This window comes from Thunnus thynnus, chromosome 9, assembly GCF_963924715.1.
Source record: "Thunnus thynnus chromosome 9, fThuThy2.1, whole genome shotgun sequence".
Lineage (NCBI taxonomy): Eukaryota > Metazoa > Chordata > Actinopteri > Scombriformes > Scombridae > Thunnus > Thunnus thynnus.
Window position 1 is genome coordinate 245,575 of NC_089525.1, and position 26,237 is coordinate 271,811.

Consider the following 26,237-nt stretch of genomic DNA (forward strand, 5'->3'; position numbering starts at 1 on the left):
TGTATGTTATGTTTTTGTTAAACTCAATAAAGATGTTGGGGAAAAAAGGAAGTGATGTATAGTTACAACTTCTTGTTGCCTCACCCTGAACAATGTTTCTAATCATTTCCATGTGTTTGCATATTTTAAACCCCACTGCACACTTGTTCCAATTTAAAAAAAACAAACAAACAAACAAACAAAAACAACTTTACAAACAGTGCTCAATATGATTGATTCAGATGCTGCCTTTGTCATTCCTTAAGTGATCAAAGCAAACATTCAGCATTTGCCATCACAAATCACATGAACATATAACATGGAAAATATTAATAAAATAATAGAGAGCTGTTATGCTATGAACAGATTGCAAAAGGCAAAACAGGAACAGGACAGGGATGTCAGGGAGAACAGGAGCAACATGCCCTTAGTAACCAAGAACATGGATTTCAGAATGAAACAGGTTTTTCACAAACCTGTCTAAAGACAAAAAGAACATCCTTAGAAGTTATTGTGATTTTGATCAGACTCACAGTTTACAGTTTTTCTGAATCCACCTTTTTAGTCCTCAGCTCAGTTCCAGTAACATTTTTGTGATGTCACAAGTGTCACATTAGTACTTTTAAGACCTAATTATAGCAGTAACAAAATATTTTACCAGAAGCCACATTTTAAGTATTGCATTGTCCAAAAATATATTATCAGTAATTCAATATATGTGCCCTATGACTGTTTATTAACAGTGTACTGACAGAGAAGTCAAGTGAAAATGAAAATTTATGTAGTTGTTTAAGTTTGTCAGAGGGTAGTGAAAAGCTTTTAAATGTGGATTCACACTACTGAAGGTTGAGTTCTCTCCAAAATTAGTACATTATTGTCAGTTTTACATGTTGCCCTTTTACCCCATCCTTGAGTTTAAAGGCCAATTCATAGTTCCTGCTGCAGACTTGCAGGTGGACAGCGAATGGAGTTCCATACATACTGTGATTGGGGGTCTGTGGACATGTTCCACCTGTGCACTAGTAAACAAGGTTGCCCACAAGCTGTGAAAACTTTCCAGAGCTGTAAAATCCAGTCAATGAATATTACAAACCACTGTGCAGCGTTTTCCTGATAAGCCTTTAAACGCAATAATATGTTACTCCAACCGGACTTGCTGGATCGTATTTCACTGTCTCACCCATACTTTAAACAGCACGCCCACACCAACACAGTCCCTTGTAGTGTTTTATACAGGGTTTTCAGTCTGAATGCAGCTGAGGAGTTCCTTTATGTTACAGAATAACAAGTCAAAAAAAAGAAGAATGGTGTGAGCAACAGCTTAATGAGAATTGGAATACAGTACACAAAACAGCCATCCTTGTCTGCTTTTCTAGCGCATGTGCAGTTGGCACACTTGCAGTGCGTGCAGTCCACAGCTCGTGGACATGGGCAGATGATGTACACAGACATGCTACACAGACACATACACTGACTATAAGGTTGCGGTTTCATAAGGCTCCGTTTTTGTTCAGTACTATGCTCTTTTTTAATTAAAAAAAAAAAAAAAAAAAAAAAAAAAAAAAAATCACACTCCATTCAGAAAACAGGTAAATGATTATGAATGTGTTAGGTGGAGGTAGAAATGTGACTGTCAGAACTACTGTCTGCTAATGAGCCTTTGGCCTCAGGTCAAGTGTGCTTGTCAGACAAGGTGTTGTTATACATGCCAACAGCAAACTTGCAGTCTTCTAGAAAAGATGGTTAGATTGTCCAACAAGGCAAGAGCAGTCAGGACCAGCAAGACAGAAGTGGGTCATGTGACCCTCACCCTGCACCCCCGTTGACGGGTAGTGGTCTTTCCAGAGACCAAGAAGTTTGCTCCACAAAGCTGAACAAAAGTGATACAGAATATATTCAGCTTGGTTTTACTGACACTGAGCACAAAAAGAAAAGAAATGCAGTGAAGTGCTGGCTTGGCTTGAAACCTAGCTTGATAACAACTTTTGTTTGTTTTTAAGCCCTATTGTCACTTTCTGCAATGCTTCTTATTTGATTGAGCTTCAAGTCTCCGTTGTGGTTATGTTATTTCAGCTTTCATTTTGTGAAGGGGCAGTAGTGGTTAGCCCTATCTCATCATAACAAGAAGGCTGAGAGTTTGAATCCATGACAGGTGGAATGGATGGGTGTTAAGTTGGTCATTGTGTGGACCGTTATCTGATGTCTAACTCATATTATAATAATATTATATTTTTCATTATATTATGTTAACTATATTCAGTAGGTTCACAAAGCTTGGTTACAAATAGCCCTTACAAACAGACAGAATGACCACTTCATGGGACAACACATTATCTGACCTGGCTTTGCAAACCACCGCACAACCAGGACTGGACCCTTGGCTTTTGTGGACTCTTGAGATGAGAATGTCAAGTAATGTTATTGATTTTTTAAGACATTATCTCTAACCAACCTACATTCAGTCACATTGATATGTTTGATTAATTCATTCCTTCATACAGGCTGCCATCTACCCCTGTAATGTACCTATAAAATACAACGACAAGTCTTACTGTGTATGTTAATTTCCTAAGTCAAGTCAGCACTGTTCCACCAGTTTTAAGTGATGTAATTAACCATGTCCAATCTAACGTGGATAGACAAAATGACTCAGGTGTTGTAGAATTGTGGCAGGTGCATATGAGCTGGTACACAAAACAAATGTCATATCAGTTGTATGGTCATGCTTTTTCTTCTGTCAACACAATGCAGGACAAAACTAAGCTAAATGGAATTACTGTTGGAAAATGGTGGAGTGGCGCAGCCTCTCAGTGCAGTGTTTGTGTGACGGGTGTGCAGGGGAGAGATAGAGAGAGAGGGAGTCTGTCCCCAGGACAGGCAGGTGTGTTAGCTGTCAAAGCAGATTAGGTTAGCAGTAAACCATGAGTGGAACAGTTCAGTATGAGCTAATTTGTCAGAAAATAAATGCTACAGCTACTCTAGAACCAACCATAGTTCTTGAGTTTTGTTTATCAGTAACTGAGGACAGTGATATGGTTATCCCTGACATTAGCTACAACTTTGCCCCATAAAAGTGAAGCAGTCTCCCCTGTGCTGCCTGACCATAGTCTGGAAATTAAGCAGGTTGTGTCAGATGAAGCAGTCTCACACAACGTTTTGTTGAAATATCACTATACCATGAAATATTCTGCTGATAGAATACTGAGATAACAGAAGTCATTCAAGTGTTATTCAAATATATTTATTTTACTTGCCTTCATAGTCACAACAGATTTTAAACAGAGCCCATTTTACTTTGACTTTCCTGTTTTGGTTAACATATCTAAGTGCATTTTCAAACCTATGCTTTGTTTGCTCTGGTACGAATCAGTGGATAAGTCAGTAAACTTGGTGCATTTTCTTCTTGGTTCAGCTTCTTTTCACACAGAAAAATCCATGCAAACCAAAATGCATCACTACAACCCACGCAAGAATGTTCACTCCGCTGATTGGTCAGATGAGCCTGGAGCAAGAGCAAGAACATAAACACAGGAAGTAATGTTCGCAATTTTGTTGCGTTAGTCTCTGGCTATTTACTAGAAACTGCTGGTTTCACTTATCCGCATGCGAAGCACTTAGCTCAAACTTGCAGAGTACGCATAGTAGTTGGGGTCGCATCCCATTCCCCACCACAATCGCACCAAGGGAGAAAACAAACCAGAGTACGATTCAACTGGACTTAACAGCGCATGTCCAAAGCCATAAAGTGTTGAATGTGTACTGAATGTTAAATGTTTCTCCTGTCATAACCCATGATTTTCTGTTTATTATTCAGTATGAAGAATTAAAAAAGTAGAGGAAGAATTAATAAAAAGATCCACTGTGAGGGTGGAGAATCTTGTGCACAGGTGTGTGTAATGAGATATAATTATTATTAATTATATATTTTTTTTTACCAAAGTAAATGTAACAATTTAACATGATATTGATTTGAGCCAATATCATGATATTGATACCCAGCCCTATGAGTATCTAAGCTGCATAAAACAGACAAATTAGTCAAAGCTGAGTACTTTTATATCTTAAAACATGTCTTCTGTAGACAGTGAAGTGTGGGCAGACACTGAGGTTCATCAAAACTGACGAAGAAATGTTAAATACTCAAGCCTGGAGAAATGTAGATGGCTGGTTGTGTCTTAAACAGGATTTGTCACCCTGTTCAAAATAACAATGACCTCAAAGGATTTCCTGTTTAACTGTGAACGTGCTTGTAAAATATTTACTTTTTTTTTTTTTTTACATTTCATTCAGAAAATCATGTGTTTTGTTACATAGATTCTTAAAATCTCGATTCAAGTTGTCTCTTTTCTATTTAGCTGTCAGAACTTGTTTTTGAATTCTTTCTGAGTGCGACTGTGAAGTCGATTACACAACAGCTCTTACACAACCATTTTAGCACTGTTTTCCAATCTTTTTGTTTCCCATGTGAATGCACCATGGCAGAAAAGACTTCATGTTTGCCACTCAGGGAAGTGACCGTGGCAACTTCTGCATTCAGTGACATCACTTACATACCCTTTAGTCCACTCTGGAAAGACCAATATTGCTCTGGTTATTGTTCCTAAAGAGCCACACCTGGTCTCCATCTTAACAACCAGGTGAAGATTATTAATGTCACAGTAAAATAGCACACGAAAACAAATGTTATGGAAGGAGAGATAAAAAATATGAAGATATTTTTAATATTATCTAGTTTAAAGAGGGAAGGCTGATGGAGACAGACTGCAGAAAATTCAGAGGTGTGTCATCAGAATGAGTTGGTCAGCATTAATACAGTGTCACAGTGAAGAGAGCCCATTGTCCAGCCCCAACAAAGGAATAGAATAGCATGGCAGCAAAGTTAGTAGTCAAATTGCCCAAGGACGTCTTTGCTTCTGCAAGACAGACCAATTGTATCAATTTGATTTAGGATTTTCTGTGCTTTTAGGGTGCCTCCTCAAACTGGTTTTTGGCTTCATCATTCCAACAAGAATAATTAGCTTTTTGGCTTTTGATTTCCAATTTGGTGTTTTTATTCTTTAAAAAAGGGGCACTGGGGTGTGGGTTGGGGAATAAAACAATAAGTAATAGTCCTAAATACAAAACTGAATGAATATATGAGCAATTGGCGTCTGTAAAAAACGTCGCTTGGCTGTTTGCTACTAACCTTTCATGTTAGGCTTGGGTTTGTCAGTTTGCTTGCCTGTGGGGGTTTGTGCCTGCTGGCCCTGGCCCCCGGAGGACGCCCCCTGCTGGGCTGCTTTCTGTTTCAGCATGGTCCAGTCAAATGTGTAGTCATACTGGTGGTTCAGAGTCCTAAAACACACAGAAACACATTATGGATTAAAGAGGGACACAGGAACATGAACAGGAAAGAAGCAAGGAAAACAAAGGCAGAGGAAAAGAAGCACAAGAAGGAGAGAGGGAACAGTCAGACAGGAAGGAAGGGAAGGAAGGTTGAAAGAATAGTAGGAAGTAGGGTTGTAATGGTACATTTATTCGTCCAGCTGCTAAATATCATTTATGTTTGCCTTTGTTCTTTCAGGCAACTGCCTATCTTCGACTGTGTAAGGCTATATTCAGACCAAATCAGGTGGTGCAGCGTTCAGCCGCAGGGTCGAGTGGAGGTGTGGGGGGTTGAGGGCGTGTTTATTTGTGCTCTAGAACACAACCGCTGTGAAACAATCGGAAAATAACGTTTTATTGATCTGGTAGCTTTCTCGCTACCAGAGCTCCCTCTCTTCATTCACGCTCTAGCTTGCTTGACCACAGCTGCTCTCTTTCTCTCTCCCGCTGGTGCTCTCAGCTCTCTCTCTTTTTCTCTCATCTTTTTTAAGATGTGTCAAGAAGCTGACACGAGAAGAGAAATGTCCTCCCCTCCTCCTAGTAGTGTCTTTGTGCTCCCTCATGGCAGAGTTTAAAGCTCTGATCAGTCTGATCTCCAGCTGTGATTGGCCACTGCAGCCTACAGCCGTGGTGACGTCAGGTTGTGTTTCTCCAAAAGTTGACTCTTTCCAGCCGCAGCCCAGTGCGGCACCGCAGCGGCCAAAATGGCTGCAGACGAAACGCACTACCCCTATTTGAATGAATGGGAGGACTGGTGTTTCCACCCCACTGCCATATTTGGTCTGAATACAACCTAATGATCAAACCAAAACAGCTAATCAAAGGTCATGGTCAGTATTCAAAGTGTGACCAATCAGAGGAGTGGACTGTATTTTTCATTGCCGCCTCCAAAGTCTCAAAAGTCAACCTAACGACCGAGCCTTAACCAGTTGCAAGCACAAAGGAAAGGTCGAGCTTGCAGCTCTGTGCTCACGGGACCGTATTTTTGTGCATGAAGAGCAGAAATGCTCTCTTGCAAGGATGCTTTTCTGCCCGCAGATACTGTTCTGTGTGCTCGCATAGCAGAAATGCTCACTCACAAGGATGGTTTTCCGCTCACAGATACTAACTTTGCGCTTGTATCATGTGCACATGCCTGGGGGAGGGTGGGGGCCATATTGCTTCAGATTTTATCGCGAGTGGTACAGAAGATCTGAATCAGCGCTTATTTGAAACTAAGGTGTGAACATAAAACACATTATGTCCTTTGTCCCTAGATATGTGTATGTGTGTATACCTGAAGAGGATGCGGAACAGTTGGCGCAGGTACATGTAGTCTGGAGCCTCCTCAAAGCGCAAGCCACGGCAGTAGTTCAGATACATGGCAAACTCTGCTGGAAAACCCTAGAAACATGCATTCATATCGTAAGTTGTGTACGTGTAGTAAGATAACTTTCACCAGTGCCCATGTTGAACATGGTCTTACCTTACAGAGGACCTCAACAGGGGTGGACATCTTCTTCTCTGAGATCTTCTCATACTTTTGCTTCTTTGTGGCAGCCTGAACAACATAGATTACAATTACATATATAGATTAATAACATAGATTACAGCATTAACAATGCTACTATAAGCGTATGGCCTCAAACAATATACACACACACACATATACATATATAGATAGACAGAAAAATAGATAGATAGATGTTCCTATTAATCGTGGCTAAAATGGCAAGTAATGAGGTAAACGTATGTAGAAGTAATCTCTGTAAGTAGGAACGTCAGTTTCAGTTAATTTTGTTTGACAGACCGACATCCATTAACCGGTAACCAACCAGTTAATTTTTAGTTGTGACGTAGCTTTCGTTTTTGAGAAAGCTTTCGGTAAAAGCTTACATTAGCTTGACTTTAAACTCATCCTTCTTCTCCTCAAAGTGTTTTTCAATGTGTTTAATCACAGTAGCTCTTGATCTTGATGGCATATGAATATAAATGATAAGAATATAAGACGACCTTGATTATAAAATGACCACCTTTTCCAACAGCTGTTTTTGGAAAAATAAAGTTACTTTTCGAATATAACTCACATCATAGTATAGTTACATAATGTTACTCACATACTCTCTTGGAAGCGGTAAAAAATTATTTTCTCTGGTTAGCATTTATACGACTGCCTGTTTGTCTTTTTGAGATCCTTATCTGTCACAGTGGTATTTGGCAGCTTGACATGTTTCATTTCTGCAGTAGAGATGTCCGAAGACACTGTGGACTCATTTTCACTTGTCATGAATGCATTTCCTCCGTGGCAGAAAAACACGTTACACGAGCCTTCAGAAACTCCTGCAGGTCTAACTGGACTAACACTTTAAGTTCTGACTGACTAACACACTCACTATAAACAGACTTTAAGACACTCGCTAGCCTATGCTACAAACAACCCATAGTGTAACACTCCATGTAGAAGTCAATTATACACGGTCCTTTCTCTATTCAAAAAGAATCTGATGTTGTGAACATGTAATTGTCTAGCTGTTAGCTGAGTGTGTACGCAAATTAACTGTTGATATTCCTATCTGTAAGCAAAAAGCACCAGCTTCAGACTGCTCTCAAGTATCGGTTTCCGATAGTTTTTTCTACTTTCAGCCCGAGCAGACGTTGGCTCTTGAGGTGCAATAAATGACATTCAGCCTCACTTGATGTCAGCAAACAACTATTTGCTATGTAAGGACATAGTGGAGTAATGGCGACCTGAGCAGTGAATGAAGTCACACTCCCTCTGTGTGTTGTTATCCGCCCTTCTCTGTTCTTTGTTTTGGTAGCTGGTCCCACCATGCACGAATGTTAGTGTGAATGCAAGCGTGTATGTGAGTCCCTCTGTGTCCTCCACATCCGTTTCCAAGATGGTGGCCGCGTCACAAACTTTCTCAAATTACAGCTAAACAGTACACTAAAAAATGCTTCTGAAAGTGTTTGAGGTCAGAAAAAGGCAATGCAACAGAATCTTGATCCGTACTTAATTAGCACTGCCTAACTTGACAGTTTGAGCTATCGATTCAAGGACCGCTTTAGTTGTTAGATGTAAGCACTGTAGTGCAACATCTTGTGGCTGAATGTTGTGTATTGCAACTTAAAGGGATTTCTTTATATGGTCAGCTGCTCGACGCACAGTGCGCAAGTTCACTGCTCCGCTCCGCTAACATTATGGCATTTTTCCATTGTTTTAGGGGTAGCCACACCGAGCCATGACTTCTGCTTGTACTATTCCTCCCTACATTATTTCTAACTGATCCGCTGAACTAGGAGCTCCAAATATCTCCAGATGTTGTTGTGTCGCCCAGTTTTTAGCATTGCTAATGAAGCTCTGTTAATTGAGTGAGGAACATGTTTCATTTCTTGTAAATTCTTCACAATAAAAGTTTCCCTTTATTTAGTCATTTAAAAGCTTTTAATATGAAGCAGTGAAGCAGGATATGTTGGGTTTACATCGGCGGTAACTTAACACGACTGATACGGCTGGCCCTCAGCAGGCTTATGGAAAGCTGGCCAATCAAAACAGAGTCAGCCCATCAGGAGCTAAGACTGCCCGTTAGAAGACAGACGCTTAACTTAGGGGCTCCATAAGACAAATAAGGAGTTTTTGATATGTGAATCATGGAATGCTAGTGGAGTCCCAGAATAAAAGAAGAGTTGGAAAATAGCATAAAAAGGTCCCCTTTAAAAAAAGCAACATGCAAAAAGACAATATAAAATACAGTTTAAGAACAGATATAGATGAAGGCAAGTTATATTTTCATACCTTTAATCCCTGCCATGGCAGACTGGTTCTGTTGAAGTACATCAGCACATAACCTAGTGACTCCATGTCATCACGGCGACTGGACAAACCAATAATGTCAGTTGTTAATTACAGAAGCGGGGCAACACTGCCTCTCCACATAATAAAAAATAATGTATATTAGATATTACATTTATTACTGTCATGGAAATTGAAAACTTTGAAAGGCTGGTTATACCTGTGTTTGCAGGACCAGGACAGGCTGCAACTTCAACATATTCATCTAAAAGTCAACTCAAGTCCTTCTTGGGTTGCTCTGCTCAACCCGAGAAACCAGCTCCCATGTTTTCAAATGCCAAGACCAAACACATTTTACTCATTAGCTTCATTGTAGAAGCTAATAAGTAAAATGTGCTTACTTCTAAAAAGGCAAACTTGTTTTCTTTGAAAGTTATCTTTGAGAATAAAATATGTTTGTGTGTATGTATGTGCACAGACCTCTGTTCAATGCCCAGGTGTGCATTGATGGAGGCATAGCGTGCTGTGCCAGTCAGGTTCTTGTCTTCTCTGTAGGGGATGTGCTGTCGTGTTCGGTTGTCTCGGTACTTCTTCGCCAAACCAAAGTCAATAAGGAACAACTGATAGAGAAGGAGAGAACACATGATGGTTGTCTGTCAGTGACACCCCACAGAATAATGATAATTATCTAAAAGGTAAGTCAGAAATGACAACACACAACATTACTTCAACATATTTTCTTAATTTTAAACTCTGAAAATTAGCTGACATCTGTTGGGTTTCATGAGTCCTGTGGTAAAACACAAATGTCAAAAAATATTACACTGGATTGAGGTCCTTGTGACAACATAAACATGCACAGGGATACTTTAGTGTCATATTAACAACTATGTCCCTAAAAAATTAAGTCTCTTCTGACTGTCCCAATGTAGCAACAGTCATCTTACACCACAGTAAAACTAACCAACGTCCAGATGTGTTCTGTGGAAGCTGTATCAGACACATATTTACCTTCACTGTATTATTGTACAATATGATATGCAGAGTTTTCCTTTTATACGTAAGGCACCTTCTAAGATATAAAAAACAACAAAAAAAAGTAAAACAAATTTAAGTTTCATTATTCTATTAATAACACTCTGTTGTTGTCATTAGGTTGTGAGAACACAGTCTACACTTGCCATACTCAAATACCCTTTTTAAATGATACAATATTTTTGCATATAACAGATTCTGCAGTGGATTAGAGTTATCACTGTGCTGATCCATTGTATGATTGACTAAGATTGCTCAGTTTGGCATTCAACACAACATCAAGTTGCCCAGTTTCACTTTCCAATAATGTATTCAGTGGCTTACTTGAGACTAATTAAGCGTCTGCTTTCCTAAACCTATGCTGTTCATCACTTTGCCCTTTTGTTGACAATTATGCCACTGAGATTAACTTTGAGAAGTTGTGTTACACAGGTATCTGTTGCAGAGTCAGATTTTTCCCCCTACCAAATAATGGTGGCATCATCTGTAATTCTTAATGATTCAGAAGATAAAGCACAGTAAAAATCCAAGGTATGTATACTCAGTGACCATGCACAAGTTGAAAACTTCACCAACAAGCAGACCAAAAGACACACTAAAACTAGACCATCACAAACTCACCATGCCTATGTACTGACTGCTTATCTGAACAACAGCCAACCAGGAAAGTCTGGGTTTCTAGGCCAAAAATAGCAATAATATGGATTCTGAAACCAAAAGCAAGTGTATCCAATTCAGCAGAAAAGAGTTCAACAGGGTGCAAAATGACAGGCAGATGGCTCTGCATTCATGTTCTTCTGTCTCACCTCCTCCAGCTGTATACTTTCTCAATAGTAAAGACAAGCCCTGTGGGCAAACCATCCATGGTCAGTGTTCGCCAGAGTAGTAAAAAGCAACATTTTACTGGTGTAAATAAAGTCCTGAGAATGCACCTATGTAGTGGGAGTCTGTCAGTTCAACCAGTTCAAACTCAGTTTAAGATTAATCAACACACCATATTCCATGTTTTATGCTACTAAAACTGCTTAAAAAACAAACAAAAAAAACTGTGGTACAATGTCATGTCAACAAGATCTCTAGAACTGGTACATTTAGTGATTGTTTTCATCATCTTTTACCTGATTAAAGCCACAGGAAGGTAATGTCTCATAAAAGCAATCTGTCACACAAATGTCTGCCATGTTGTCAGTACATATAAGTGGTATAGATAACAAAATATGTCATACATTAAGGTCCTTTAATAAAAGAACAGAAAAAACCCAATTTCAAGAGTTAATTTACAACCTTTACATGTACTTGAAAGGGAACACAAACTGAAGTGAAACAGAAGTCGATAAGTCCCCCAACACCAAACTCTGCATTCTCACAAAGAAACCCCATTGAAAAACTACCACCACTATGAAAAACTTGACATCATAAAGCAACTTTACGCAATAGATGGAAATTCCATATCCATATACACTATAACATGATAAGGACCAAATGTGACCGTACCAGACAATATGGACAATCAACTTACACATAATGTGTCTTGAAATTATGGTACATTTATGAAAGCAGCATTTGTGAGATTTTAGGTGCACCTCCTCCATAGTACACCTTAAGCATATCATTATACTCATCAGTCCATTATCATTTCAAATTAATCGTTAATTATGCTAGCTGGTTCAGGAAAATGTTTACCTGTCTGAATTTTAAATGAGACACTTGCAGCTAGTTCAAAGCCCTGAAGGGAGTTAAGCTTTCTAGTTTGTATAAATTAGGCTTGCTAAGATGTCTTGAAAGTGCTGCCAATGGTTACCTTCATTTGCACAATTTCACCAACAAATCATGCACCACACCAGTAAATTTCAAACAAAAACAAATTAAAAAGCAGAAAATCCAGTTAAAACTTTACAGATTGAAAAAATTTAATAAGATTGAATCCAAACAGAAACGTATCAATCCATGTTTGGGAGGGAGAAGCAGCCGTATCCAGTGTCAAAGGCTAATTCCTACCTTCCTTGTGATATGTGATATTTACATTGGCCTGAGAATAGTCTTAGGAACTTTAGGAACAGGTAGAGATTATTATGGTAGGGTATGTCGCAGAACCATCACCAAAGTTTAACATTCCATTTAAATTGAACTTTTTTTGTAATAAACAGGCCGCTACTGAGCATTTTAACATGAAGCAAACTGGTGCCTTGGTTTAGGGGGGTTGATTGTGGATTGAAGAAAATAGACAAACTTCAAAGCTTCAAAGTAGTTAAGCTTCTTCTCTTTGCAAGACTGCTTTCATCTTTAGACTTGGCCGAAATTATTGGTACCCTTCCATTTTATTTAAATAATGCACCATTAATCCTGAGCAGCGTTGAAATTAAAAGATCTTTTCTTATCAGTGTGTGTCTATGTTTGGTTTGCAGTGGAACAAAACAAAAAAAAGTTGTGAAAATAACTGAATTTATGCTTCTTCTACAAAGACATTCTAAAATAGCCTGGACAAAATTATTGGTACCCTTGAGAAGTTGTAAGAAATAATTGATTTGTAGTGATACTTAAGCAGACTATTATGTTTTAATTAATATCACAAGTGTTTTCAATATTATAATCAATCATGCAGCCAGTTTAAAAGGACAAAGTTACTCTGCTGTTTTGTACCACTGTGTGCATTACACTGAACATGGAAAACAGAGGAAGTAGTGAGTGGTCTGAAGAGATAAGAAAAAAGGTAATGGGCAAGCACGGTCAACGTAAAGGTTACAAAACCATCTCCAAAGAGCTTGACGTTCCTCTGACCACTGTTGCTAATATTATTAATAAGATTAAGGCCCATGGAACTGCCTTAATCTCCATATGTGGTTGCAGGAGGAAAATTGGCCCAAAATTGAACAGAAGGGTTGCTCAAATGGTCGAAAAAGAACCAAGGAAAACCTCAATACAGATCCAAGCTGATCTTCAAGTTCAAGGTACAATAGTTTCAAGTCGCACCATCCATTGCTCTCTAAATGAAAAAGGGCTCCATGGTAGAAGACCCAGGAAGACCCCACTTCTAGGAGGAAGATACAAAAAGCCAGACTGGACTTTGCCAAAATGTATGTTTACAAGCCACAGTCCTTCTGGGAGAAAGTGCTTTTAGACAGATGAAACAAAATAAGATTATAAAAGATTTTTGTAAATCACACCAACCCTATGTTTACAGAAGAGAAAAGTGAAGCCTTCAAAGAAAAGAACTCCATGCCTACCATGAAACATGGAGGCTCAGTGACGTTTTGGCGTTACCTTGCTGACTCAGGCACTAGGTGCCTTGAATCTGTGCAGGGTACAATGAAATCAGAACACAGCTTAGTGTCAGAAAGCTGTGTCTTAGTCGCAGGTCATGGATCTTCCAGCAGGATAATGACCCCAAACAACATCAAAAAGCACCCAAGAATGGATGATCTGTGGAAAGAGCTGAAACTTGCAACTGGGTGATGGCACCCATCAAACCTGAGAGAACTGGAGCAGTTTGCTCAAGAAGAGTTGGCTAAACTATCAGTGGAGAAGTGTAGAAACCTTATTTAGAGTTACAGAAAGCGCTTACTGCCTCCAAATGATGTGCTACAAACATTAAGTTAAGGGTACCAATATTTTTAGTCATGCCATTTATTTGTTTTATTATTTGGAATAGTAAGTTAAGTTCTAAATCAAAAGCAAAGTTTCAGTTATATTCAATGTGAAATAAAGAATGATGGATACCATATACTTCTGTCAATCTCAGCTTAATATAGAGAAAATTGACACTTTTTAAAAAAAAAAAAAAAAAAAAAAAAGGTGGACGAATACCAATATTTTCAGCCATGTTTGTATGTAATGGCTGTGACTCACCCACTTAAAAATCATTTGAATTTGAAGCATCATATTCACAAGCTGGACACACATTTTACACAAACAACCAGGTTTAAATTAGTTTGAATATTATTGGCCTAAGTCCTTTTACTGGCTTGTATATGACAAGCTTGCTTGGCATTTTAAAAATAAATATTAGTGACTGATTGTTTACTTTGTAATATTACCAAACATTTTATCAATAGCTTGATTTTTTCTAATATGCATCTTTCAGCTCAGTTGGGACTTCATGAAAGAATAGAAGGTTTGCAATTATTAATATTACAATAAGGTTCCAGAAGCTGCTTCTACGTTTAATCACAGCTTCTGCCTCCTCATTCTCAGCACAATAGCTTTTCTGTCCTTTCACATGCTGCTTTTGCATTTATCAGTACAATTGCTAAGAAAAGTCAGTTCTGGGTGACATTTTGCTAAGTCTTAGCCAGCAAGCCTGCCATCTAACAATATAGGATCAGATTAAATCAGGTTTAATACTACCTTAACCCTGAGATCAGGTTTGATTTTGGCTCAATATAAATTACTACAGAAAGAATCCTTGCATTCCACTTAGATGAATGCTTTCACTACTAATAGGCCAAACATCACATGAAAGAGACCGGAACTGGCCTTTAACATAGGTAAGAGGCCATCTGAGCCAGGATAAGAGGGGCTGGGTCCCCTTGTTTCAACAAATAGGAACAATAGCTACTCCCTATGCAATGCTAATGGAAAGTTTGCTTTCCTCTCCCACTATAATGAAGTGCACACTTGGTGGAGGAGTACATATATTGGGTATTATGAATGCAAGATGGGTGCTGGTGGTCTGATTCACTATAAACCTGTGTAGTTAGGTATGATTGCAAAGCGACAACTGCTGTTGTGAGGCAGCTGGTGTTGTGGTAAAGGTCACACCTGGTTTAATCCTGAGAAAGATGGGTCCTGAGAAGAGCTAACAGCCAAGCTTCTTTTCCTCTTCCCCACTGACGAGTCTAAACACTAGGGCAGACAGTAGAGGGGCAGGGGTCAAAATCACACAGCCTCTATCCACCTTCAGTCACAGTTAGCATGAGTACAACAGGCACTTCTGGTTGCACCCACATGGTTTGCTCCCTTTGATACAACTAACAGAGTCCTGTACAGCTAGGATAGGCACCTCCTTCTGTACATCCAAGGCTGGACCTACACAGGCAAAGAAATCCACTTTAAATCTTTGTGGTACAGATATGATCATTCTGGCCATCAGTCTAGAAGAAACCACAAGACTGTGATTTTCTTCTGTCAGGACAACCATGGAAAGATCAACCCTGTACAACAAGAAGCCAAAAGTGTCTATGGAAACGTAGAGATGTTGAAACTTCAATATCATGTCTGACAGTGACAATGAAGGCCAGTGCAGACAGGCAACACCACGGCTCAGAAAAGACCTTGGGGAGAGGGGGATTGGGGCAGCAGATGGTAGAGAGACCAAGGTTGTCCCTTTTCCACTAGAAAAACAAAGAATGCATATAGAGTATCTGCTAACAAAGAAGGCTGTAACACACTCCTGGCATAAAGTTAGTTGTGAAATAATGTGGTGGTTTATTGCAGAGCTCATTAGCATTTTAGAAACCAACAAATTAAAAATTTACAAACATTCTTGTACTGGAGCAAAACCACAAGTACTTGTGAAATTACATCATGGACAACCCAAACAACGGCAATCCCAACTTCACGACAATATATCACTAAATATACATGCTCCTTTTCCACAGAGCACCCCAAAATCTAAAACATGGATGGATCTATTGAGACCTCTTTTACTAAGTAAGCACACAAGACCGGCTGAGCTCAATCCTAACCCAAGTCAGAGAGTTACAATTGTAGTATGTATGGATATTGTGGTAAAATCCAAGAGTAAAGAAAGCATGTGAGACAGCATGGGCTGACCAACAATATATTTTTAAAGCAAGAATTCACAAAATTCACCTTATCTCATTAAAAATCAAGCGCAGGCTTCAACTATAACATGTGAGCAAGTGCCTGCTAAGCATACATTTTAAAGCATTATACAGTTCAGAAGCAACACTAAGATACTGAACAGCATCATTTAACTCTAAACACATCAATATCGACTCTAGTACTTATCAGGTCCTGATGTCAGTTAGGGGTGTAAAGATATATTGTTGCACAATATTTAACAAGAAGTGATGATGCGCATATTGCACACACTCAAAAGTGAATTGCAGTACACAACAGATAAGGTGTTTGGAGAGTGCTAGTCCAACAAAGTTTTTTATCTTCATAAGGACATTCTTATCTGGGCATTTTTTATTCCAGTTAAATTTGATAAGGATTTACTTAAATTAAAAATTTATAATGGAAAGTCTATGGGAGCAATGTTTGAAAGTTCATATCTCCAAAACTGAAAGTGCTTAAGTGTTCAAACTTGATGGACAGGTGTCCCATGTGAAAATGCTTAACATATAATAAAATGGGACCAACAGCGCCACCATGTGGTCAGTTACTAAGTGTTTTATGTTTTGGCTGGCCCCACCTTGTGGCCATTAGTGAAACACCACCATACTACTTATTAAGTACCATATATCTTTAATAATATTCTATGGTAACAAATTCAGCAAAGTTGAATTGATGGGGATGCCGAACAAGTCTGTAGTAGTGAAGACAATTTCACCTGCAGGTGGTGCTAAAAAATTTTAAAAAATTGCTGTTGCAGTGGCAGCAGCAGCTGGCAGCTCTCACACGCAATTTCTTCAGAAATTGCAGAATTTCCTAGTTAGTATTTCAATTTGTCATGGACTTGTGTTTCATGCAACTTCTCATATGTGGTAGTGTTTATCGTGTTGTGAGTAACTATGTGTGTGTGTGTAATTAATATATATACATATACGCGCACGCGCACACACACACACATACATACACACAGTGCATTCAGAAAGTATTCACACCCCTTCACATTTTATGTTGCAGCCTCATGCTAGAATCGTTTAAATTCATTTTTTCCCCTTCATCAATCTACACACAATACCCCATTAATGACAAGGTGAAGAGAGAATGTTAAGACATTTTTGCAAATTTTTAAAAAAGGAAAAAATGAAATATCACATTGACAGAAGTATTCAGACCATTTACTCAGTACTTACTTGAAGCACCTTTGGCAGTGGTTACAGCCTTGAGTATTCCTGGTTATGGCGCAACAAGCTTTGCACACCTGGATTTAGGAATTTTCTGCCATTCTTCTCTGCAGATCCTCTCAAGCTCTGTCAGGCTGAATGGGGACCATCGGTGGACAGCCATTTTCAGGTCTCTCCAGAGATGCTTGATCAGGTTCAAGTCAGGGGGCTCTGGCTGGGCCACTCAAGGAGATTGACAGAGTTGTTCCTAAGCCACTCCTGCATTGTCTTGGCTGTGTGCTTAGGGTCATTGTCCTGTTGGAAGGTGAACCTTCGGCCCAGTCTGAGGCACTGTGCACTTTGGATCAGGTTTTCATTAAGGATATCTATGTACTTTGCTGCGTTCAGCTTTCCCTCAACCCTGACCAGTCCCCCAATCCCTGCCGCTGAAAAATAACCCCACAGCATGATCCGGCCACCACTATGCTTCACTGTTGGGATGGTGTTGGGCAGGTGATGAGGGGTGCCGGGTTTCCTCCGAACATGACTCTTAGAACTGAGGCCAAACAGTTCAATCTTGGTGTCATCAAACCAGACTGTGAGAATCTTGTTTCTCACAGACTGAGAGTGCTTTAAGTGCTTTTTTGCAAACTCCAAGTGGGCTTTCCACTGAGGGGAGGCTTCTGTCTGGCCACCCTGCAATAAAGCCCAGATCGGTGGAGTGTTGCAGTGACGGTTGTCCTTCTGGTAGTTTCTCCTATCTCCACAGAGGATTTCTGGAGCTCAGCCAGAGTGACCATCAGGTTCTTGGTCACCTCTGTTATCAAGGCCCTTGTCCTGGGCGGCCAGCTCTAGGAAGACTCTTGGTTGTTCCAAACTTCTTCCATTTAAGGATTATGGAGACCACTGCGCTCTTGGTAACCTTCCATGCAGCAGAATTTTTTTGTAGCCTTCCCCAGATCTCTGCCTCGATATGCATTGTCAGATGTGAAACCTTACATAGACAGGTGTGTTCCTTTCCAAATCATGCCCAATCAATTGAATTTACCACAGGTGGACTGCAATCAAGATGTAGATACATCTCAAAGATGATCAAGAGAAATGGAAGGCACCTGAGCTAAATTTCAAGTGTCATAGCAAGGGGTCTGAATACTTATGTCATTGTAATATTTCAGTTTTTCATTTTTAATTAATTTGCAAATAAAATTTTGTTTTCACTTTGTCATTATGGGGTATTGAGTGTAGCTTGATGAAGGAAAAAGTGAATTTAAACGATTTTAGCATGAGGCTGCAACATAAAAAAAAATGTGAAGAAATGAAGGGGTCTGAATACTTTCTGAACTGTATATACACACACTTTCTTACAACACAATAAACACTACCACATGAGAATATTTTTTTTTTCGTTCTTATAAATACTCAACACTATTAATGTTTCTTTCTTCAATATAGCCTCCTAACCCTCCTCCCAGTTACAGCACTAACTAGCGCAACTGCAAAGCAGTCCCCCCACACTAAACTCCTTTTAACAGCCAACATGACTCATGTTTTAATGCTGTTGTTCATCATCTGTGCTGTGAAAACATCAGATTTCCACACAGAGAAATAAAAAGTGGGCAACTTGGTATTAGTTCAGTTACAAAATCTTCCACCACATAGCATCTCTCTTGCCTGGCTGCTGACAACACTGTCAGGTGAGAGTCAATCACACTGAATGGTAGAGGAGGTTGTGCCAGCGTCTGGTTTAAAAGTAGATTAGCAGACTTTCCTAACATTCAACGCTGGAGCTAAGAGCGTCAGGGTTGAAGAAGGAAACAGTAACTCTGCATCGCGCTATCCTAAAGAGAAAAAAAAAGGCAGTGATTCGACTGACAAAATGCGACTCAGGGGTTTCTCGACTGATGCATTTAACCATCAAAGTTTAGGGGCCATAATATTGAGTCTATCAATCGAACCATGAATTGACTGTACTGTTACATCCCTTGTACTGGTAAAACACTGCTTCTTTGTGCTCATCCCTGCACAGCACTCCATGTAAATCCTGGAAAATATCTGAACACACTGTATGACATGCTTCCAACACGCTCAGTCATATTCTTTTTCTTCATCCAAGAACAATCATGTACATTTGCTTCATACACAACTAAACCATACCCAACAGTTTTGCTCCTTCTGCATTTAGTACTCACACAGCAAACATGTTTTGCCACAAAACAAGCACCGCATTTGGCTTAAATTCCTACAATATGCACAGACACCATGGCCTACAACTGCCTAACACTGACATTTGATAGTGGGAAACATATCCTCATACTCTTTGTTTCTGCAGTCAAACTGGTTTTACAATAACCAGAGATGTCTTGAATCAGGGCCAATCAAGCCACAGTTTAATGGATCATATCAGCTAAAATAAATCTGAAATATAATCTCATCACTGTACTCTTTTGTCCACCTCGCAGTGCTACTGATGCAGCACTGCTCTCCCTTACAACAGTATACAGCACCAGCATTTTTCAGTATTTATTTTTAGTGAAACTTAGCAGTGTTTCTCCTATAATTGTACAGGCCCGGCAGGCCGCCAGGCCAACGAAAACCCCCACCAGGCCAAAAAATGTTTTTCTTCAATGCAAATAATAACGCCAAATATCTATTAATTCGGAAATCAATAGCGTTTGAGAGCCTCTGAGCAGCACTGTCCTGAAACATGAGTTAACCTCTGTGGCGTTGCCTAGGAAACTCTTGGTCACGTGGCTCCTTTTAAGGAATAAGGCAGTGTGTACTTTGTGTGTGTAGTGTGAGAGGTTACATGAGAAAGCCAGCGGCCGGAAAGTGACGGTGAATGCGAGCAGAGCAGAGGAGGAAACACTGGTTGGGGTGCATGGCTTTACTTGGGCACCAAGTTCTGACACCGAGGTTGGTGAAATACACTGATTCGCTCTGCTCTCATTCTTATTACCAAAGAATGGTAGTGTACAAGACATTTAGGTAGCAACTTAGTCATTTTTTATGCCGGTGATAAGTCATATCAATTTTCACCAAAGTTAATCCTGAGACTAATTTAATGACAGGCCACAATTAAACTTGGGTATTGACGGGTTTGTGTGTTCTCTGCAGCCAATGTCTGTACTCAGCCAGAGATCATTTGTGGGGGAAGATACTCTACTCTGTAACACCATTTTGCAAATCCCAAGTGGACTGAATGTTTTTGGAGTCCCAGCAACTCTTAACAGAGTGAGAAGTCTTCTCTCCAACTAATCGCTTCACGTCAATTTCAAGAGTCCTATTCTCCCAGTTTCATTAGTACATCTATAATTTTATCCAATCAATTTTGGGTTTTTTTGAGCCAGGGCCTTCTGTATTTGGAATAAGTAGTTTGTGTAAAAAAAAAAAAGAAAAAAAGTGTTATTTCAATGAGTCAGATATACATTTTAATAAATGTTTTATCAGATCAAACTTGGTATCAGCAGGTACTAAATATTAAAGTGACTGATCGGGACATCCCTAACAAATTCTTTCATTTGGCATGGACATTAATAAATAAATATAGCAGAGAACTTAACCCCACATTACAGTTCTTATGTAATGACTGGCTTATCTTGTTGAGAGATTATATACAACGTAACGTACATCATGGTAAGTTTGAGATATCTCTGACATACCATAAATTTTGTCCCCATTTAAATTGGAGCAGACAGATATTGTCCATTCTCTGGTACACAGTGAATAAACCTATCACCAAGAGCCCTGAAACACCAAGCCGAGCTCAAAAAACTTCCACCAACGATGGCTGATTCATCAAATGAATTGCATTGCCTTAAGCCTTCTGTTAACAGTTTCACTTCAACACACTGCAAAGACCCAGGCCAACAGCCAGCTGATAGCCAACACGCATGAACATTATGTATGTCAGTGGAAGAGGATAACTGCTTAGTATTCTGGATGTGCAGTACAAAAAAGAAAACTGAAAGATCAAGCATTATGACATCTTGTTTAAACTTGCACAGTGGTAGTTTGGATTTGCTTAAAGATGGACTTATGATTGGATTTAATCAGATAAAGATTGTTAAAAAAAAGTGTTAAAACATGTAAAAAAATTCATAATATATTCTGCTGTTTACTGTAACATGACTCATCTGTTAAATTCATAATTTTGCTAAGATGTTTCCCATTGATTTTGGAATGAAACAATTCTCATAAAAACAATTCCATTAAAATAATGCTGTTATATTTGATATTCTCCATATTAGCCTGAACCCTTATTGTCTGCAGTGTTGTATTTGTCTGCAACAAAACAAACAGAGTTAGACTGAACTGTCTGGGACGAAGGGTTGGCTGCAGCAAAGTGATCAACTCGTACTGTCGATAAGCAGGAAACATCAATGGAGGTTGGGCTGCACACCTGCTGTGCAGCAGAGTACAGATTCTTTTGGAAGTTGGTCAAATATACATCCCATGCTTTAACTTAACCAAATGTTGCCTGTCTGCAAAGGCTCAAAATAATAGGTACAGAATATTCAATTTTAATTTCAGGCAACTTAAATATACACACTGATCATATGCAAACAAATTATATCACAAGGAGCACTTTTTTCTTGTGTGGGTGGCCAGGAAATCTGCATCAAGGTCAAGCATGCAGAATCAGTTCTTCAGAAAAATTCCAGTACACAGAAACTGGGCTACACCGCAATGCAATATTTTAGTTACATCAACAATTATCCTTACAATAAAGAGGGAATCACATAACTTATGTAAACAAATGTTAACTAGGTCTTAATTTGATCAGTTTGGCCTTCATTCGTTTTATTTCCTACAAATCGTCTCAGTGATAACACTTGTATTGTGTGATGCACTACATTGAAAAACAAGATTTGTGATCACAAAGTCACCAGTGAATTACATCAGATTTTTTTAAAAAGGAGATTTTATCTTTTTCCTTTTGTTTCGGCATATCCTTGTGGATGGGCAAGTTTTAAGAGAACAATCTGATAAAACTTCTCACTTTTATCAGCAGTAGCGTGGAGTGGGTGTGAAGGGATGCTTTAAAAACGGTCAGTTCACTCAAATTACACAAACATTCTCTCAACTTTCTCTTTCTTCAGTTGACTCATAAATTAGTTTTTGAGTGTTACTTTTCAAACCTAAAAAAAATTCATTAACAAGTGAAAAATGAACGATAATTGATGCTGAGGAACGAACATTCACTTAAATTAAAAGTGTGGGCCCACTTTGGATTTAACAATACAAACAGGCCAAACAAACCTAAAAAAGTCTATAGTCTGTAAGATCTGTGTCATGAAAGTCTGGTGTATGGGCAACACACGGAAAATGTACATCTACCATGTGTATCACTATCCATAACATGGAAAGAACAGCTAATACCAAAACAACTCTATGTCAGCCTATACTATAATGTGCAAAGGGAAGCTACCTTTATGTCTCAAAAGGTACTGTGAGCCTTCTGCTTTGCTGCACCACACTTGTTGAACAGCCTTCCTAACCATCTGAGGGCAGCACAGACCCTAGACTCTTCTAAATAATGCCTAAAAACCTTTCTATTCAGGAAGGCATTTTCATCTTAACTCTTACTACTATTTTCTTTATCCTTTGACAGCTGCTTGTTAAAATAGGCCAAGAGGACACTAAACATTGTTTCTCCTCAGTCTTCCTATACTCTGTGAAAACATCCTTTAGGAAAAAAATGTGATTGTTCCTTGCCTTTCGAAATTGTCTAATTCAAAATGCAGGGTATTGTGCTGTGCGATTTGCTGCATATCACAGAACTGCCTGGGATGTTTGGTATTTTATGGTCTACTACACTGTGTGTAGCCTACATTTTACATGAGATTTAAAGGGATAGTTTGTATATTTTGAAGTGAGGTTGTATGAGGTAGTTATCCATAATCCATGTATTACCTGCAGTAGATTTGGGTTGGCACACTCCTAGTTTGGAGAAGCAGACAAGGGTACCGGCACAGAAGCTAAGCAATGTACTGCTGTGGACACGGCCAGCAGTAAAACATATTTGAGCCAAAAAATCAGTTTAAGTGTATGCTATATTAAGAATACTTTCACCACTTTACCATGCTGTCAGCTCTTTCCTTTCCCATATTACGCCGCAGATCTGTTCTGCAGTGTAATAAAGTGCACAGCACGTGTAGAATATGGAAGTTCTACAGTAGAGAAGATGCAGGACCAAAGGAAAGGGCTGTCTGACGGCATGGTAAAGCAGTGAAAATATTCTAAATATAGCATACACTTAAACAGATAGATTTTTTTTTTTTTTTAATTTTTTAAGGTGGGCCTTTATTTAGGTGGCTAAAATACATTCTGCTGCCAGCTCGGTCCACAGCAGTACGGTGCTTATCTTTCATGCTTAGCTTAGCTTCTTGTCTGCTTCTCCAAACTGGGAGCATGCTGACCCTAATCTATCTGAAGGTAATATACTCACTACCTCATACAACTCCACTTCAAAAAATACAAACTCTCTCTTTAATTTTCGCATCTTGCACCAGTTTATAATGACAGCGCTATTGTCATTATTGTTTATCTACTGTAATCAATTATAGAATTAAAAATGCCATCATGTTTATTTGCTGTTCTGCCAATAACTGCCTAACCAGATGTCTTGTAATTGTCATGTGCATCTGTTCCTAAGACTTGCATGCAGGTCAGCATAAACACTTTGATATGATAGATTTCAGAGATTATTAAAATTATAAAACCGAAATAGTAATGAAACTTATGGGGAAAAACATGGAAACTTTTTTTTTAAGTCATAATATGTTTTTACATAATATGTATTGATCAATACTGATACTAAATGATATAGACACTGATAATGCCGATTTTAGTTTTACATAAAAGATACATTTTGATTGCTTTGTACCTTTATATATAAGTTTGGAAATAAGACTTCAACCTGGGCAGTGCAGTCTTAAAAAAGATTATCTTTCATAGAGTTTCCACCATGAATACAGCACTTTTTCAGATCTCCCCCACTGCATAGGGGTATAACGGTACGTGAATTTGTCCCGAACTGTCATGGTACGGACGATATGGTTAAGTGCATGAAGTTGTACAAAGAATACACTCCGTGACCTCAACAATTACTGTCAAAATAGTTTAATGATCCACTTACTCTGACGTGCCGAACAATAATTCTAGAGCGCGAGTTCCACCCGGAACGTTATGGCAGCACACCACTTAGCTGTAGCACGCTCATGAAAGTATGCTAACCAGCTTACCCAAGGTAGCCTGGTCACCCTGGTTACCCTGTAGCCAGAATGACAAACGAGAGACCCATAACTCTGACCGAGTGCAACACTATTATTAAAATATTCTCAGTTATGTCATCATTAGATTATTAATATTGTTACTGTGGTGGAGGTAGCTTCAACTACTTCATATACAGTTAGACCATAAATCAGCATAAAAAAGCTGTCAGTAGGTGTCCTGGCTCCTTGCAAGAGGAGAAAGATTGTTTTCTTTTTCCACCACAGCACAACTAAACTGCTTCATAGTTCCAGCCAATGAGCCAGTGTTGGATGTTTACATTTTTCAAAATCAAGGACCAAAATATTATTTTCTATCTTTCTTTTTTTCTGCTATAACCAAAATCGTACCGAACCGTGACCCCAAAACCGAAGTACATACCGAACCATGAATGTTGTGTACCGTTACACCCCTACCACTGTTCTTAAAGCTATTACATGTTTAAGGATACTAACAGCAGATTAACTGTACAGGTTATGACCTCACTTCTTAGATTATTTTTCCATATAAAAAGGGACTAATCATAATTGGTGGCTGGAGGTGAAACCAGACAAAGCTGCCATTTGTCACAGGCACTAACATTGAGACATTTTATACGGTTTGCAGGCTTACAAAAATGTACTAAATACAAGTTTTTTTTCTGAGACAGCAGTTGTGGTGGGTCAAGTCACAGCTCTGAAAAAGTTCTGATGGAGGTAATAAGTATAAGTATGATATCATCATGGTAAGATCACCATTACTAAAGCTAAATCTGTAGATCAGCTAGGATTAACATGTCTACCATAACATACAGCTGTCAGACAACAGCTCTATATAGATCTTCAATTAATCTATACTTAAAATACAGATAGGACTTGTATGGGTCTTACCTTGTTACAGTGACGGCCGATGCCCATGAGAAAGTTGTCTGGTTTGATATCTCTGTGGATGAAGTTCTTTGTGTGTACATACTCAATTCTGCTGATCATCTAAGGATGAAAGAAAGGCACTGGTAAAATATTGACTTTTTTGTTTTTTTTAAACCAGCCTCTTAATTTTCTACCATGACAATGACATACTGAAATGTGTTAACATTTTAATGAAAGTGGTTCCATGAAAACATCTTGCAAACAAACAGCGTATCCTGTCCAGAGATGTAGGGGTGACATCAAATAGACAGGTTCACACTGACATTCACAAATTTGGGCAATTTCGTCAATAGGCCTTTTTCACTGCGGACATTTTGCCTTGTTAGAGATGAAAAAACATAGGTATTATCCCAGTTAGCCAAGCCAATAAACCAGTATACACAATAATACTGGAAAACTGTAATGTCTGTTATTAAAGTCTATTCACCAGACCTAAATGTCTTTGGCATGTGGGAGGATAATGGAGTACCTGCAGAATATCCGAGCAGAGATCATGCTTACTCTAAACAGACACCAACTAGCAGGTTGTAACCAAGAACTTCTTGCTGAGTGGTGGTACCACCCTGATACTTGTATCCATGTTCCTCAAGCATGGTCACTGCTTAAAAAATTGTATTAAAAAGGTGGATATGTGTATGGGTTAGCTACCTGGTCTGCAAGCATAAGGACCGTCTTCATGGTGAAGCGACGAGAGCAGAAGTTGAATAGGTCCTCCAGACTGGGCCCAAGCAGGTCCATGACTAGGACATTGTAGTCCTTCTCCTGGCCATACCATCTGGTGAGGCAACAGTGATATTATGAGGGTGGGTTTGTGGTCGATCTGAAGCAGCCAGAGCACATTGTCTGAACCAACTTAACAGGTTGAACACAGATCTGACACAGCTCCACTTTCTAATGACAGGGTTAACATGCATTTATAAAGGAATTAGTGTTGTCAAAAGTACAGCTTTA

General features: G+C 39.0%; 1 protein-coding gene across 4 annotated transcripts in view; it reads right to left on the reverse strand.

Moving 5' to 3' along the window:
- csnk1a1 (casein kinase 1, alpha 1) overlaps nt 1-26,237 on the reverse strand; it is a 52,223-nt gene that overhangs the window by 10,045 nt on the left and 15,941 nt on the right. Inside the window, exons 3-10 of one of the 4 annotated variants that reach the window (XM_067598450.1) lie at nt 25,935-26,061; nt 25,248-25,346; nt 14,909-14,992; nt 9,596-9,735; nt 9,119-9,197; nt 6,809-6,883; nt 6,620-6,726; nt 5,201-5,313 (exon numbers count right to left, since the gene is read on the reverse strand). In XM_067598450.1, the coding sequence (XP_067454551.1) occupies nt 5,201-5,313; nt 6,620-6,726; nt 6,809-6,883; nt 9,119-9,197; nt 9,596-9,735; nt 14,909-14,992; nt 25,248-25,346; nt 25,935-26,061 (824 nt within the window). Of the gene's footprint in view, nt 1-5,159; nt 5,314-6,619; nt 6,727-6,808; nt 6,884-9,118; nt 9,198-9,595; nt 9,736-14,908; nt 14,993-25,247; nt 25,347-25,934; nt 26,062-26,237 lie in introns of those variants that run through there. The other 3 variants (XM_067598448.1, XM_067598449.1, XM_067598451.1) reach the window with 3 other exon arrangements.